The sequence below is a fragment of the Myotis yumanensis genome, unplaced genomic scaffold (assembly GCF_028538775.1).
Source record: "Myotis yumanensis isolate MYYU_CA2020_CCGP unplaced genomic scaffold, mMyoYum1.0.hap1 SCAF_8, whole genome shotgun sequence".
Lineage (NCBI taxonomy): Eukaryota > Metazoa > Chordata > Mammalia > Chiroptera > Vespertilionidae > Myotis > Myotis yumanensis.
The window spans coordinates 26138296-26154830 of record NW_027223759.1 but is presented as its reverse complement, the minus strand read 5'-3'; the positions used below and the strand labels follow the sequence as shown (position 1 = coordinate 26154830).

The 16535-nt window shown below is 37.4% G+C and overlaps 1 protein-coding gene across 14 annotated transcripts in view; it reads left to right on the top strand.

The window, feature by feature from the left end:
- DOCK10 (dedicator of cytokinesis 10) overlaps positions 1 to 16535 on the top strand; it is a 206979-nt gene that overhangs the window by 143945 nt on the left and 46499 nt on the right. For all 14 annotated transcript variants that reach the window (XM_070422263.1, XM_070422252.1, XM_070422259.1 and 11 more), the window contains 10 exons: positions 2241 to 2428; positions 2924 to 2989; positions 4649 to 4741; positions 6772 to 6895; positions 7089 to 7210; positions 7576 to 7662; positions 9490 to 9582; positions 9973 to 10091; positions 12257 to 12326; positions 15701 to 15814. In XM_070422263.1, coding sequence (XP_070278364.1) covers positions 2241 to 2428; positions 2924 to 2989; positions 4649 to 4741; positions 6772 to 6895; positions 7089 to 7210; positions 7576 to 7662; positions 9490 to 9582; positions 9973 to 10091; positions 12257 to 12326; positions 15701 to 15814 — 1076 coding nt within the window. The remainder of the gene's footprint in view (positions 1 to 2240; positions 2429 to 2923; positions 2990 to 4648; positions 4742 to 6771; positions 6896 to 7088; positions 7211 to 7575; positions 7663 to 9489; positions 9583 to 9972; positions 10092 to 12256; positions 12327 to 15700; positions 15815 to 16535) is intronic.

Genomic DNA, 16535 nt, shown 5'->3' with positions numbered 1-16535 from the left:
CATGTATCTTGGTTGCGGGCATATCCCCAGTGGGGAGTGTGCAGAAGGCAGCTGAATCGATGTTTCTAACTCTCTATCCCTCTCCCTTCCTCTCTGTAAAAAAAATCAATAAAATACATTTTTTTTTAAAAAAGAAGATAAGTATAGTGGGACAGTAACTATATTCAGGGTAACTTAATACTTATCTTGTGTGCATCATGCACAGAGCAAGGTATTAAATTATATAATTTAATCCTCAAACCCCTAAAGGGTTGCAAATGCAGAAAGTCAGATTCAGATAGAATGATAAACTAATAACCCATAATGAGAGAATCTATATTCATTCTATCTAGTTCCTCAGACGCAAAATACAGGGCTGGTTCTGCTGTCCTGTGCTGTCAGTTATTCTGAGCACCACACAGAGCCCCCCAGTGGTCATACAGTGATTAGAGCTAACAGTGGTTCTCAACCTTCCTAATGCCGCGACCCTTTAATACAGTTCCTCATGATTGAACATAATTAAAGCATAGTTATTAATCACAAAAACAATATGTAATTATATATGTGTTTTCCAATGGTCTTAGGCGACCCCTGTGAAAGGGTCGTTCGACCCCCAAAGGGGTCGCAACCCACAGGTTGAGAACCACTGCAGACTGTAATTACACAGAGGAAAGCATTCATCTTTTTCAGAATATGGTCAAAGTTCTATTTATGTCAGTGAAATGAAAATTTGAATTTCAGAAGTGTGTAGTAAAGAATTAACTTAAAAATAGCCCTAGCCGGTTTGGCTCAATGGATAGAGCATTGGCCTGCAGACTGGAGGGTCCCAGGCTCAATTCTGGTCAAGGGCAGGCTACCAGCCCTGGTCAAGGGCATGTGGGAGGCAACCAATCGATGTGTCTCTCTCACATTGTGTTTCTGTCTTCCCTCTTCCTTCCACTCTCCCTAAAAATTAATGGAAAAAAAAAATATCCTCAGGTGAGGATTAGAAGGAAGGAAGGGAGGGAGGGAGGGAGGGAGGGAGGGAGGGAGGGAGGGAGGAAGGAAGGAAGGAAGGAAGGAAGGAAGGGAGGGAGGGAGGAAGGAAGGAAAAAAAGGAAGGGAGGGAACTTATAAATGAGTTTCAAAATTTATTTCTTAAGTGGTGAGATCAGCTTATTTTATTTAGTTATTTCTGATTATGCCTGTTAGTGACTTTCTCAGTGATGCAAAGAATGAATCCAGACACCCTAAAATTAACTACAAGCAGGATGGGATGGGTGCCACAGAATGGCTGAAGCACCATTAGCATTGTGAAGTTTTTTATTTTTATAATTTTTCCACAAAACATCTTATTATGAAATAAAATGAGAATTCTAACTTAAACCATGTTCCAAATCACTTTTATATTGATTGGTATGAAAAAGAAGAGGACAAACTAAGTCATTTCCTCTCTCTGATGTGAGGGATGAGGCTTTTATTACCTATGGGAAAGAAAAGCAACAAAAGAGAGCTAAAATATTCTCTTTGTCAGGACTGTGGGACAGTAGAGAAACTCAAATAAATTATAGAAATTTTATAATTTATTTTTTTAAAAAGACGTGTAATTTGATTCCCCAGCATATTTAGCTAATAATTTTGCTTTTTTGAACACAGGAAGATTCCAGATGGGATAAAGGAAGGTAGAAGGCCTTGCTATTTTTCAATACCACAACTTCAGCCTCCAAACTATTTTATCAGAGAAATTTTGATTTATAAATTCCTCATGGTCTTCTTTTTAGACTGTACTTACAAGGTTAGATTTTTAAAAGATTATAAAAAATGAAGAGAAAAATACAATAAATTATAGCTAATATTGCAGAGGGGTTTCAGGTCAGGTCTATGTTGTGAAATCACCCTGTAGGGGGGAAATACTATTAATCCACTTGATACTATTAATAATAGACACCCACTATAGGGCAATGGGTGAATCCCTAATACCTGGTGAGTGTGCTCAAAAGATCAGTAGCCAAATTTTACTTTTTATATCAAGTTGAGTACAAAAATAATTATAAACCTATCTGACAGATTTACCAGTTTTTACAACATCAATTGTATTAAATATATAGTTTGATTGTCTAGCATGCCTAATTCCTACAAATTTTTCATGCTAGCATAATTTAACATATTGTCATAAAAGAATGGAGTTTCTATTTTGAGTAGATTAATTTTAAAATATGTTAAGTGTTATTCACTTAAAAAATCATATTAAATGACAAACTCTTATTTTCTGATTTTTAAAGACTGTGTAACATCGTCCTTTATCCCTGTCAAGCCTTTCAATGTGATGGCTCAACCAGAACCCACAGTGGAGGTGGAAGAGTTTGTTTACGACTCAACAAAGTATTGCCGTCCTTATAGAGTATACAAAAATCAAATGTATATTTATCCCAAACACCTCAAGTATGACAGCCAGAAATGTTTCAACAAGGTAGGGTATGTTTCTGAAGTATCATCCTCTGTCTTCACTCTGTTTAGACCACATTAAGATTGTCTCCTGAAAGTTCAAATACAAATTACCATAGTTCATCACTTTGGAAAAGAAAATGATTTGAAGAAAATGCTTAATAATGGGTAATGATGAGTTTCCCGTTAAAAGTGCTTAAGGATACACAGTTGTGTGACACATTAATAACCTTTCTAAATCAGCCCTAAATAATGTTGTTCTAGACTTTTTTCAGTTCCTTAAGATATTCTGCACATAGCATGCCTGTCCCTTTTGGACATGAGTTTTCTCTTCTCTTTTAAATAATCTCTCGAAATCCTTCTGCTATTTCTGAGCACTATGGATGTCACAAGAAAGTATTGAGTACTGTACATATTTTGCATTTAATTCGAAGCTACTTATTTTACGCACTTGGATTGGGTTTTTTTGGTGTTATATTATAGGCCATTATAATTTCCATTTCCCTCGCTGTAATTTCAGGCACGAAATATAACCGTGTGCATTGAATTCAAAAATTCAGATGAAGAAGGTGCCAAGCCCGTGAAGGTAGGCCAAGTCCACGGGGGACGCAACATTAAAGGGTGGGCAGGCACACGGTTCTCTCTGCCACCGGGGGGCTTTTTATTCAAGTGTGGTTGAAAGAGGAGCAACACAACACATTTGTCCTAAATGTACCTGATTGAATAGCCATCATTAACTAGAGCTATGAGAAATGCCAGGCTGTGGCTCTGCTTAGCTTTTCATGATGGAGAAAAAGGGAAACCAGTCTAATGTGAAATAAACACAAAGGTTCCCCCTGGAAGACTGCAATTTTCAGAGTAGCCTGCCTCTGGATTTGGCATGCTTGATTTAAATGCCACCTCCCAGCTGGCCTGCGTGTGGCCTGTGCAGAGGGGTTGCTGCATACTAGCTAATGCACTGGGCCCATGGGATGCTCACATTTATAGAAGGTGCGTGAGGCCACAGGAGCTGGGAAATGGCTCTAGGACTTCAATGGTCCCACTTGTTGGTCACGTGGTTTTATAAGAACAATAAAACTATAAGGTTTATATGAATTGTACTGTTTTAACCTATAAAGCTGCCACTGGGTGGCATTTTTCAGAGTTCATATTTGATATCAACTGTTTTTATTTTAGGGGCTTCAAACATAAAATAACCTATAAAAATAGGCAGGAAAATAGTTTCTAGTTGGCCGGTGGCCACATCTTCCCAGTTGCAGTGCGTCAGAGAAAGGACAAAACCAGTTGCTAACAAACCCCACAGTTGTCTGAGATCACTTCTGAAAGCCCTCTGTTAGGTACCAATTGAGTTCTCTGCTTTAAGAAGGTCAGAAGAACAATAACCAGTTTGAGGGATTGAATGAGTCATGCTACAGAGAGACTTCTTTAAAATAGTCTCGAGCTGCTCTCCACATCCACAGGTTCCAAGTTCCACAACACATTAGCAGCAGGAGAGAAAAAAGGAAGTGAAATGGAGTAACCAAGCAAACAAAGGCAGTGACCAGATGGCAGACACGCCAGGCTGTTAGAGCAGCGTTCATGCGGAAAATTCCAGGAAAGAAGGGTAGTAGCAGGGGTGGGGCCCCTGTTTCACTGCATTCTAAAGCATCGCACAGATACCTCAGACGTCAGAAGAAGCATCCTGAGCCTTGGGCAAAGGGAGCCTTTATGCTGCATGAGTAGGAAGTGCCCTGTCACCTCCCCTGGCCTGATTAGGGGCTGAGATCGAATGGTAGTTTCATATGGCGGAGCCGGGAGCCAGCTCTCTCCTTCCTGCTCAGCATTCTTGGTTGGGGGCTGGCATGTCAAGGGCTAGGGTCCAACCACCCCTGTGGTCACCCAGCTAATTGCCTCAAACTCTAGGTCTGCGCTGGATACTCCCATAGGAATCAGAATGGGACAAATGCGATCTCATATCCTAGTTATCAAAGTTAGGTAATGGGCTGATTTGGGTGTTCAGTGTCAATGAGATACCTACACCGTCAATTAAAGCCTTCACATTTTTCTTTAGCAGCAACCCATCGTATAATAAATTCAGGGCAGCAGGTCAAAGGAGTTCAAGGTCACTTAGATGTCACCTAGGCCAGCAAGTTATCACAAAATTTGTCTTGGTCCCAGGATTCGTAACTGAAGAGTTGTGGCCTTTATTGTGCTCAGGGTCAATTTCAGATGCTCATAATTATTCAACTCATAACTTTTTAAACAGTGTATTTATGGAAAACCTGGAGGGCCCCTCTTCACCTCAGCCGCCTACACAGCAGTTCTGCACCATTCCCAGAATCCGGATTTCTCAGACGAGGTAAGGGCCAGGCCTCCACTGCCCCCAGCAGCTCCTGAAATGATGGATGAGCGGGCCAGATAACACACAATATAAACACTCAGTCTAGCCCGCACCACAGACTGAAGACCTGCCTCGGCAGCTGTATTACTTAACCAAGATTTAGAAATTACGTTAATTGACAGTTGCTCCAAAAGTATGTTGCAAATTCCATTAGTTCAGTCCAGAATTGTCTTTTAAAAATGTGATGTTTTTCTCTTATTTCTCTGGTCAATATAATAAAGTTTGTATTAGATAGCTTTTACCAATCAATTCTATATCATAATGAAAAGAACAAATGAATACATACACTATGAGCCCACACTATTGCTTATAATCTGAGTGAACTTGAGTGACCTGGACCCCTTTCATCTCTAAACATGACATGGAATAAACCCTGCCCTGGCCAGCTCTCAAGACTCTCTTATTACTTGTGTGAAAAGAGAAAAATTCATTATATTACATTGTTAATCATGGAAAATTTGAACTGTATATTGGCTTTTTTAAAACCAGGTTAGCATGCTGGTATGTAAAGAATATTTAAGCTTGCAAACCATTACCATTCAGGACTTCGAAAACTTTATCATGCGTCAGAATCACCTGGAAGATTTGTTAAAATGCAGATGATTGGAAGCCTCCCCAGATTTTTGGATTCCGTATGTCTGGAATGGGGCCTGAGAATTTGCACTTCTAACAAGTTTCCAGGTGACACCGATGCCATTGTTAGTTTGTTAGTTCCAGGGACAACAATTTGATAAGCAGGGTATTAAATTTTTCCTGAATAATGTGGAAATAAATTAGAGAGTTAGATAGAAGATAGATAGATGATCAATAGATAGATGGTAGATAGATAGATATATAGATAGATAGATAGATAGATAGATAGATAGATAGATAGATAGATAGATAGACTAATAAATAAGCTGGTAGATAATTTGCATGGCTCTCTATCACATTATTGCTTGATTTGACTATTCTGGGAACTACTTAGTTGCTAATAAGAAATGGAATGCAACTTGCCTGAGTGGGATCCTGGGATCCCCGTGTGAAGTGGTGATCAGAAGACGGGGGTCCTTGCCCTGGAAGATCACATTACTAACAAGGCCATAATCTCAGTGACTCCAAGCCTGCAAATATATCTCATTTTCATTTACCCTCTGTCATCCCACTCACAAGGCTATTGGGGGTGTTAAATGGAAATGTATGTGACAGATGTTTGGAAACTGCAAAGATCTATAAAATGTAGAGGGTTTCAAAACACGTCTTTCCAGGAATATGGAGTTTGCTTCTCATTAAGAATATTCTTAACCTACATCAACTTTGTTTTATGTTTGTCCAGAAGCATTATAACTACAGTGTGACCTCTTCATAAAATGGCTTATTACTTAGTTATCAAAATCTATATTTTTATACACTGTACTACATATATTATTGTTATTGTCTAAAAGGAAGAAATTTCATACTTAAGTTACCTCATGTATTACTACCATGTTTCTCAGCAATGTGCCTATAATTTCCTGGGTATCTTATAAAAATTCAGATTCTAATTCCATAGGTCTGGGGTAGGGTCTAAGACTGTATTTCTAATGAGCTCCCAAGAGATACTCATACAACTTGTTCTATGCACACCTGTTGGGAGACAAAGAATTCCTCTTCTCTCATTTTGTGTCCCTTCACAATAGATCCTCAGGCTGTGCCTTGTTTACTTTCTACAGTTATATCCATGTGTGTGCGTTTAATCCATACTATAACAGCACAAATTACCTAATGAGACATACTATGTATTCTAAATTATCACAATCGACCACAATAAAGAAGTGAAAATGTCAGCATCTTAACACATTACTGCCAGCAGGATGGGTATTGAGTGAGAGTTAAATCAGTACTTCTGACACTAACAATTAAACATAGACCTAGATTTCAGTGAAAAAATTCTTTAAAGAATTTTGTCTTGCTCTGACTCCTGGCAAATTATTTTAATCTCGGTCCAACTATTATCTCTTTCGTTTCAGGTGAAAATTGAGCTGCCAACACAACTCCATGAGAAACACCATATTCTGTTTTCTTTTTATCATGTCACTTGTGACATAAATGCAAAAGCAAATGCCAAAAAGAAGGAGGCTCTGGAAACATCAGGTACTGACAGGAAGCAATCTGAGATAGCTTTACATTTCATTTGTCGGACTTGAATTGGAGAGTATTTTAAAAGCTCTGATTTATTCCATTTTTAGGGAAGTTTTATAATCATAAATAATAAATAACTGTATTGTTCCCCTTCCCCATGGAGGTTTGTACTCAAAAGTTTACTCTTTGTTGTTCCTCTGCACAGTTGGATATGCATGGCTTCCTCTGATGAAACATGATCAGATAGCTTCTCAAGAGTACAATATCCCAATAGCTACAAGCCTGCCTCCTAATTATTTACGCTTTCAAGATTCTGCAAGTGGAAAGGTATTGAATGATGTATAATTTAAGAGAAAGAAATACATGAGCTAAATGGCATGAGGTTATCTTCTTTCTGCTATTTAAATTAACCCAACCATCTAGTTATACAACCATTATAATTATGAATCAAGTGCACCTACGATATTTCAAATATCTTGTTTACTTTATGGCCAATAGAAATAACCTATTAGCAATGATCCCTTGATACCACACTGGTCTCATTCACCAATATTGCCAGGTGCATTTGCATCTTTTATTTTCTCTATATATAGATTAATGGATCAGGATGGCAAATGAACATACATTAAATAACCTATTTATCTGCTTTCTCTCAAATTGCCACAGTGACAGTAACAAACTCTTTTTTACAGCAGGGCGGGAGTGACATGAAGTGGGTTGATGGTGGGAAACCACTTTTCAAAGTCTCGACATTTGTTGTCTCCACAGTGAATACTCAGGTGAGAACGGTGTCTGAAATGTCAGTATCTTGTCCAACAGGTAGAATCATAAGGTGCCTCCTATATTTACAGGAGGAGACTCACCATTTACAGGGTGTCAGAGAGCAAGTGATTGAAAAGGAAGAATGTTTGTGGCATAATTATATGCCTCTCCCAGGGGAAATAGAACGTCCTAATCCATAGAAGTCCAGGCACCAAAGTACCAGAGTGTATTTGTCAGGATGACACCTTCCTTGGAAGATGGTTTGCTTCCACTGACAACACCCAAGTGTTAAAAATGTGAAATGTTAAAAATAAAGACTTTGGACCTTTACCTGAAAACTAACTATAACTCCCAATGCCCAGTCAAAGCTTTCCTAATGGGAAGGCCATGAGGTCAGCAGAATGGCCTCTGATAACTGCCTTGGCTAACTTCTGGCTCAGTAACCCTGGGCAAGTCACTTCTCCCAGCATTCCTTGTTTCCTCATCAGGAAAAGGATAACAATTAAGTCTCTCTACCCAAGGGTATGGTGATGATTAAAGTGAGAAATTACATGTGAAAGTATTTCATGAACTGAAAAATGTGATAACAATATAATTATGATCATTGTCACATTGCCACAACGCACCCCTCCCATTGTGAGGCATATTTTATCCCAATGTGAGCATATTCCTGGCACCAATTATAAACTGCAAAGCAAATTATCACAAGTACCTGGAACACGTTTTTCTCTTTCCTTAAAGTCTCTGTATATCTGCTTTTTGATTTTTGTTTCATGCTGCTTTAAATTTAGTACATACATGGTTGCTAAGAAAAAAGAAATAAATTAGGACCACACATAGATCAGATCAAAACTTCTCTCAGTAATCTCAGGTGCCTCAAGCCAAATGTAATGGTCTTTCCCAAACCACAGATGGCCTTCTAGAATTGACAAATACCAGAGAAAGACCCAGAGAGTGTATCTGACCCCTCAGCAAAGAATTTAGAGAATTTCCAAAGTGCCACTCTCTTTAGTTAATACCATTAAAGGGTGTATCAATATGCAGGGGCTGGCATAACAAAATACCACAGATGGGGTAGCTTAAGCAACAGACATTTATTTCTCACAGTTCTGGAAGCTGGAAGTCCGAGATCAAGGCATCGGCAGAGTTGGTTCCTTCTGAAGCCTCTCTCCTGGCCTTCTCGCTGTGTTCCCACGTGGTTGTTCCTCTGTGTGTGCACATGTCTGGTGTCCAAACTTATGCTTTTATAAGGACATCAGTTATATTAGACTAGGGCCACTCTAACTGCCTCACTTTAACTTAATTACCTCCAAACACAGTCATAGCCTGTGGTACTGAGAGTTAGGACAAAAACCTATGGATTTGGGGGAACACAAAGGGTAAGAGTCATGTTATATCATGATGTTAGTGTGAACTTCCTAGTTTTTTATTAGCTCTGGCAGTTAAGTCTGAAAAGATCCCTATGCATTCCTAATGTGTGTTAAGGAATATGTAAGAAAAAATGGTAGAAGTCTATGGAAGAAACAGGAGCAAGAATAGGAAAGAAGACAATTAAAAAAACAAAAAAAAGGAAGAAAGCCAAGGAAAGTAATTCTCTAGCCATTACCATATAGCCGAGAAGGAAAAGAAGTCTATGAGCATGAAATAGGGAAGAGAGTTGGCTTTGTAGTTTATTTCAACTCTAGCCCTCCGTGAGAAGTGGAAATGAAAGCTGTCATTGACGCTTTCATAAAGCACTTGCACATGGAGGCATCAATCCTACAGAAAGGCTGCCCGCCATCACCGTGATTGTTACAGAGTTTACATGTCCTCAGAAATAAACACTTTTATTTTTGCTGTTTCAGGATCCATATGTGAACGCATTTTTCCGAGAGTGCCAAAAAAGGGAGAAAGATATGTCTCAGTCACCTACCTCAAATTTTGTCCGCTCTTGTAAGGTAATGTGACATTGCAAATCATTTCAGTGGTCTTTGGGGGAGAAATGGGCTAAAGGGACCTTTGTAATTTTCATTGACTCACAAAGTAAGAGGTAATTATCATTGAAGATTTTTAAATGCTTTATCAATGAAGAGAGTCAATTATTTCATTTCACAATTCCTTAATAGTTTCTGTCCATGGTTTAAAACAAGCATAAGTAGGTGTTTCAAAATAAGAATGATTGAAAATTAAAGCCAATTGATTTTAAATTAGTTTTAAAACCGCATTGCCACATTGCCCCCATGCCTGCACACCATGCTAAATGCAATGAAGAGCAAGTTCTGAAAACCATCAGCAGAATAGGCTTTCATTTAATCAGTGCCCTTTTGTTTCCTGTTGGTTTACTACAGAACTTATTGAATGTGGAAAAGATTCATGCGATCATGAGTTTTCTGCCTATAATCTTGAACCAGCTCTTCAAGGTTTTGGTCCAGAATGAGGAAGATGAAATAAGTACAACTGTGACCAGGTATCCATAATACAGCCTTAGGAGAAGAGATTTTTCTAATCTGTGGTTACACAGAAATTTGATTATAACTGAATGGTCACCTAATTGTGTATGCTTGCCTTTCATTTGAACACATATCTCTAATTTAAGTATTTCTTACTCTTGATTTCTAATCATCTGTTGTTATAATTTGAGTAAAATACCATACGTCTTTTTCAACTTTCCTTTGTGATATTTAATTAAACTCTTTAATTTGAGGTAATTATAGATTCACATGCAGTTGTAGGAAATAATGCAGAGAGATCTTCATGTTCCTTTTACCCAATTTACCCCAAAAGCAACATCTTGTAAAACTGCAGTATAGTAGCAACTACCAGGATATTGACATTGATAGACTCAGAATACAGAGCACTCCATCTCCACAACTATTTCCCTCTCATCCCCACCCACACTCCTCATCCCAGGTAACTACTCAACTGTTCTCCACCTCCAAAATTTTGTCATTTTAAGAAATAAAGAAATATATATATATATATATTTTTTTTTTACTTCATCTATGTATCTATACACATATCTATCTCTATATCTACCCTTTGGGATTGTTGTTTTTTTTCTTCACTCAGATTAATCCTCTGGAGAGTCATCCAGGTTGTTGCATCTATCCACAGTTCCTTTCTTTTTTATTTCTGAGTAGTATTCCATATCACAATATGTTTAACAATCAGGTTGTTTCCAGTTTGGGGTAGATTTGGGATAAATGTAAATTATCATATCACTAAGAAAAATGACCAGTGTAATTGCTGGGTTGTATGAGAGTTCTCAAGAAAATGTTGAGTTGTTTTCCACAGTGGCTGTACCATTTTACATTCCCAACAGATCTTTTTCTTTTTTAAAAATATTCTATTTTTCTTCAACTCTTCTCACTTTAGGTTTGTCTATACTACGCATTCTGCCAACATTACTAATCTATCTGGTGACTTTGGTAATCACAATTTCCTCTTCATAGAGATAATGTTTTGAATTATTGAATCATCTATTCCAAATGTTGTTTTTCAATTAGTCACAGCATTCCAGAAATAAAATTACTCTTGGCATTGACATGTTTGCAGTACCTTCTGAACTCACAGGCATATGATTAGCCTTTTTCAGAAGGAGAGTCTTTGGCCTTGGCTGTTTGTTTTGGGGTTTTTTAATATATTTTGTATTGATTTCAGAAAGGAAGGGAGAGGGAGAGAAATAAACATCAATGATGAGAGAGAATCATTGATCAGCTGCCTCCTGCATGCCCCACACTGGGGATGGAGCCTGCAACCCAGGCATGTGCCCTGAACAGGAATCTGCCCATGACCTACTGGTTCATAGGTTGATGCTCAACCTCTGAGCCACGCCGGCCAGACTCTTTGGCCTTGTTTTTACTAAAGTGGAGCTATGAAGCTCTGGAAAGTGAAGGCAGCTCTAACAGTTCCATAACCAGCCAGTTCTAGACACAGATTAAAAGTCCACAACTCTATCTTCAATGGGTGCTGTTATAGCATGAGTATATGGGTCTGTGTTGACAAGATTCGTAAGTATTTTAGCTGATAGATCTGTTGAAATTCTGAGATATTCTTAAACACAACAGCTCCATTTGGAGTAACTGGAAGTGTTCATGTGAAAATACCAACCCTTACCACCACTGCTATAGAAACCCTGTCCCAGCTAAGGGTAGGAAAAAAAAGACTATACATCTTAACCTAATTACTTTTTCCAAAAGCATTGACATATAGTGCCTCTAGGTTGGAAGTGAAGCCCTTTAAAAATGAATATGATCATTCAAGGTTAAAGATCTTAAATTTTAATCAGGCACTAAAAATGATCCTTTTTCTAAGAAGACAGTGTCAGCAAACACAGACACCATAATAGCACATTCAGCTCAGGAAGTAAAGAAATCTTCAGTGTGATACTACAGCCATAAGACATTACTTATATCTAGTTTTTAGAGATTTCAAGGTTGGAAATGGCTAACAGGTACTATAGATATTAAATACTCAATATTGGAGGGGTACAGGGGATGAAGGAGAGTCTGAAATTGGTTCATTCATTTATTCATTAACTAGTAAGCAACATTTTCAAGCACTCCTGTGACAAAACCAGACGAATTTTTCTGCCTTCTCCAGAAAGGCCACTGAACATCTCTGTTTTTCCAGGGTTCTGACTGACATTGTCGCCAAGTGCAACGAGGAACAATTGGACTACGCTGTCCAGTCATACATTAAGGTATGAAATCACCACTTGGACATTGGTCCTATGCCCTTGTGCTGTGTGGCTTGTCTCATTTCCTGTCTACATAAGTGGGAAGTTTTTCTCTTTAGCTGGATGGTGTCTACCATAGTAATACCAAGCATTCCTCTTAGCTTCTTAGAATTTCTTCTGTTTGCATTGGTAGGCTAGGTGTATTGTTTGAATGTATAAGTGAATAAATAACATGTACATGTATAAATGAATATTTATATGGTGGAAAACAGCCAAGAAGTTTGAGCTAGAGAAGAAAAATATTGTCCTTTGGACATCAACATTACAAGAAATGAAATTTCTGTGTAAATTTAAGGAAGATTTTTTTCCTGTTGGTTTGTTGAATGCTCTATGTTTCTTCTATAATGTTTTCTTAGCTTTTCTTATTGTTTTCTCAGGCATTATTTCATTTTCCCAGTTACTGTATATATGTACCTGCTTCTGGTATGTTAAGTCCTTTATCCTCCGGCATGAACCACTAGCCCATTCCATCAACTGTGCACTGCTTCTTCCAGTGTCCTTCAAGTTTATATTCTCATTTCCAGTTGGCCTGTGAATTAATGCCCGTGAACTTGCGATGATGTTTGCACATTATAAATCCTGTCTGAATGTCATCTTTTTGAATGAAAAAAAAAATAACCCAACCAAAGATAGCTTAGTTCACTTTATGATACATAGAGGACCTAAATTTCTATCTTTTCTATACATAGGTGAAATCTTTTTGAGACATAGACCATTTTAATTAAAATAATGTATTGCACTAATACTTATTGATAATCATATACCCATATATTTTAGATGTCTAGAAAGGTGACTAGAAAAGAATTTAAGGTCTTTTGTGCTAGAAACTTGGGGGGAGGCGGTTGTGTTTTTTTTAAAAAAAAACAAAAAACAACACCTGTTGTAAAAGGAAATAATTAGAAATTTCATTCTGGAGTGAACCCCTATGAAATACCATCAGTGAGAAGTGTTTTTATTACAGTTTTATATTAATATATTTTCTACCTGCCAGAAATGTTGGATGGTTTCCCAAATACCTAACTTTAAGTGTATGCCCAGATGCCAAAAAATTGTCAGTTACTTCACAGTCATTTCCCTTTGCTCTAATTTTACTCAATATGATCTACATTTCATTTTCAGAAAGCCAGATTCTTAGATTCACCTACAAATGCCTTTTTAATTTGCTCTCTGTTTAAAGATAGAGTTTTTGCATGCTTTATATGGTGCTGATTAATTTATATTCAACAGAACCATCTACTGAACTTTTACTCTCTCAATGCTTACCTCAATTTTCCATTTCACTCCTCAAAGGCATTGAGTCAAAACAAATTCTCCAGTCCACATTACACAAAGTCCACTTCATTTCAATGCAGTTATTATATACCTTATTCCAAAGGAATCATTGAAAATTACATTAAGAACCCACTGGTGTTGTGACATTTTTGTGACAGTCAAGTCTAGATCTTATGAGAACCTTAAAATCAGCTCTGAGACTCCATCTGTGACACTCTTGGAGAACTATATTGGCAATGCATCCTGGGATGGTCTTTATTTCTAACCAGGATGTTTGAAATATCCTGATGAGATCATTTGATTTTGTAATAAAAGACTGCTTATTTTGCTTGCTCTGAAGGGGTTCAAATTCAGAAATATGCCTATGTAGAATTTCAAGCTGATAACAATTCCTAAAGATGTTATGTAACACATTTTCATAATCTAAAACAAATATAGCCTAACAAATATAACCAATTAAAATTTTACTCTGGAAAGATCATTAAAGTATCAAATGGGAACCTAGATTCCAGTCAAGGTTAAATAGTTAACTTGAGCAGTCAGCTTCTCTGAACCTCACTTTTCTCCTCTGTGAAGTGAGATGGGATAGACCAGATGAACTTCCAGCTCTATGATTCTGTGATTGGACTCCTGTTGTAGTACATGGTTGACAGTCTGACCTTGACCAAGGAGTCTGATTTTGTTTTTATCTTTGGTGGGAAACGTTATTATTTAACATGTAGATAGATATTAAGCCCCACAAGTAGGAGTGTAATGAAAACTGATGATCTGTTACCTATATATGCTTTGATGTCCTTGAGAGATGTGATATTTCAATGCAATTAATATTTATTCAGAAGCAAACTAAACACCATTTCAAGTTCAGTGGTGCTAAATGCTGCTAACTCACCCATCTATGGTATCCAAAATACACACATACACCATGTCTTTTTCAAAAATGTATGTCTAAAGCAATCTAATGAAATGCCATGGGTTACAGAAATTCATGGAACTGACATGTGATAGCCAAAATTTTAAAATAAGAATATTTCAGAACTAGTCATAATGCCCTTCGGCCTAAATGACTGTGCATGATATTAGGTGATTATGACATTACCCTCACATGAGTCATGATCAAGGGGAAAAATCATATTACTCTTGACTTCAGCTAGTTTCATGCATCTCTTAGCTTTTCTTTCTCTTCTGGGATGAACTTGGAGAAGTCAGGCCCCATCAGGACACTTATCTGTTGATGAACAATGAAGTTCAAAAAAATAATTACAGATCCAAATTTGAATGTGCCTCTGCTTTGAGTTTCTTGCTTGCCTTCACTCCTGATTATAATGAAGTCTGAATTGTGGATATTCTGAAAAAATGACCTCCCTTGAGGCAAACCAAACTCATTAATAAAATAGTGTAATTCAGTAATAAGCATTTTATATTTGAAATATACATGTAAAAATTTATGGTACTATCCATAAGATAGATGAAGAAAAACTGAAAACTAAAACCATTATATGCACTCAGTGGTGCATGCCAAAACCAATCTTTTGAGAAATAAAAAAGTAGGTGTTATCTTACTGATGGCCAATGTTCATGATCCTTTGATGCCTGTGCCTAAGCATGAGGTGGTAGGCCCTGGGCATGTGGGGAGCTCACCTACTGGCCTCTGGAAGGCACCTGCTTCCCCACTTGGCTATTTGAGTGGGTGCTCTACCCTTTCAGGATGAAGAAATGCTACCATGCCACCTGTTACCAGTGGAAGGAAGGAGAAGGGGAAATGTGTCCTAAGTAGGTGGGTCAAAGCCCTCCATGTTTCCTTGAACCTGCTAAATTGCACTCTCACTCTTCCTTTGTTTTCTACAAAAAGAGTTTCAAGGAGAGTTTAGGTGAGCCAGGCCCTACCTGTGTAAAGCCATAAATAGGAACAGGTGTGTACTGCTCTTCTCATTGGGCCTTCATTTATTTCATGACAAAATCTGGTATGAGCAGATAATTTTGAGTTATGAGTTATTCATGGAACATTATTTTTGAAGTGCTATTTTCTTAAAGCATCTTACTTATTTCACTCTTTGGATTTTGTTCAGTTCGTGTTCAAGACCAGGGCATGCAAAGAGAGAACAATACATGAGGAACTGGCTAAAAATGTGACTGGTCTTTTGAAATCAAATGACTCAACAACAATTAAACATGTCTTAAAGGTAAGGAATTGAAAGATGATTCTTTCATTATTAGCATAAGGTTCACCCTCACCCCCAAGAGGTGATAGCATCCACTGATTTTCGCAGATCATTTCTCTTATAGTTTCTAGCATACACATATTGAAACTGTAGCATATAAAAGCATTAAGCAAGAGAGGTCTATGTCAACAGAAAAGATCACCTTAAGAATAAAATGGACCTCAGTTAAGTTCTTTAGCCTAAAGACAGAATAAATGTCTACAAAGAGTTACCCCAAACATTCTTCTAAGTATAATAAAAATCAAGTGTGTTGAGTTTATTAGGCATATTATATACCAACAAAAGAATTAATGATATGTTAATAAATATATTGACAACAGAGAGGAAGCCAAGAAACAGCTACTCTTTGACCCTAAAATGTTGAAACAATAAGGAAGGGATGGTAAAAAGTTTATGAAAAGACAGCTCTAAATTATTGTAAAAGAGTGAACTTAGTCCCCAGCTTAATTAATTATCTATCATTGTAGGACCCTCAGCTTCATGATGCAACATAAATGAACCTCAAAGCAGAATTTGTTAAATGAAAAAGGCAATCACAGGAGAATACATACAGGATGATTTCATTTACATGAAGTTAGTGGCAAGCAAAACTAAATTTATTTCTTCAATGTATGATATTGGTAGCAAAATTATGAAGTTAAGCAAGGGAATGACTACAATAAAATTCAGGATTGTCTGTGGT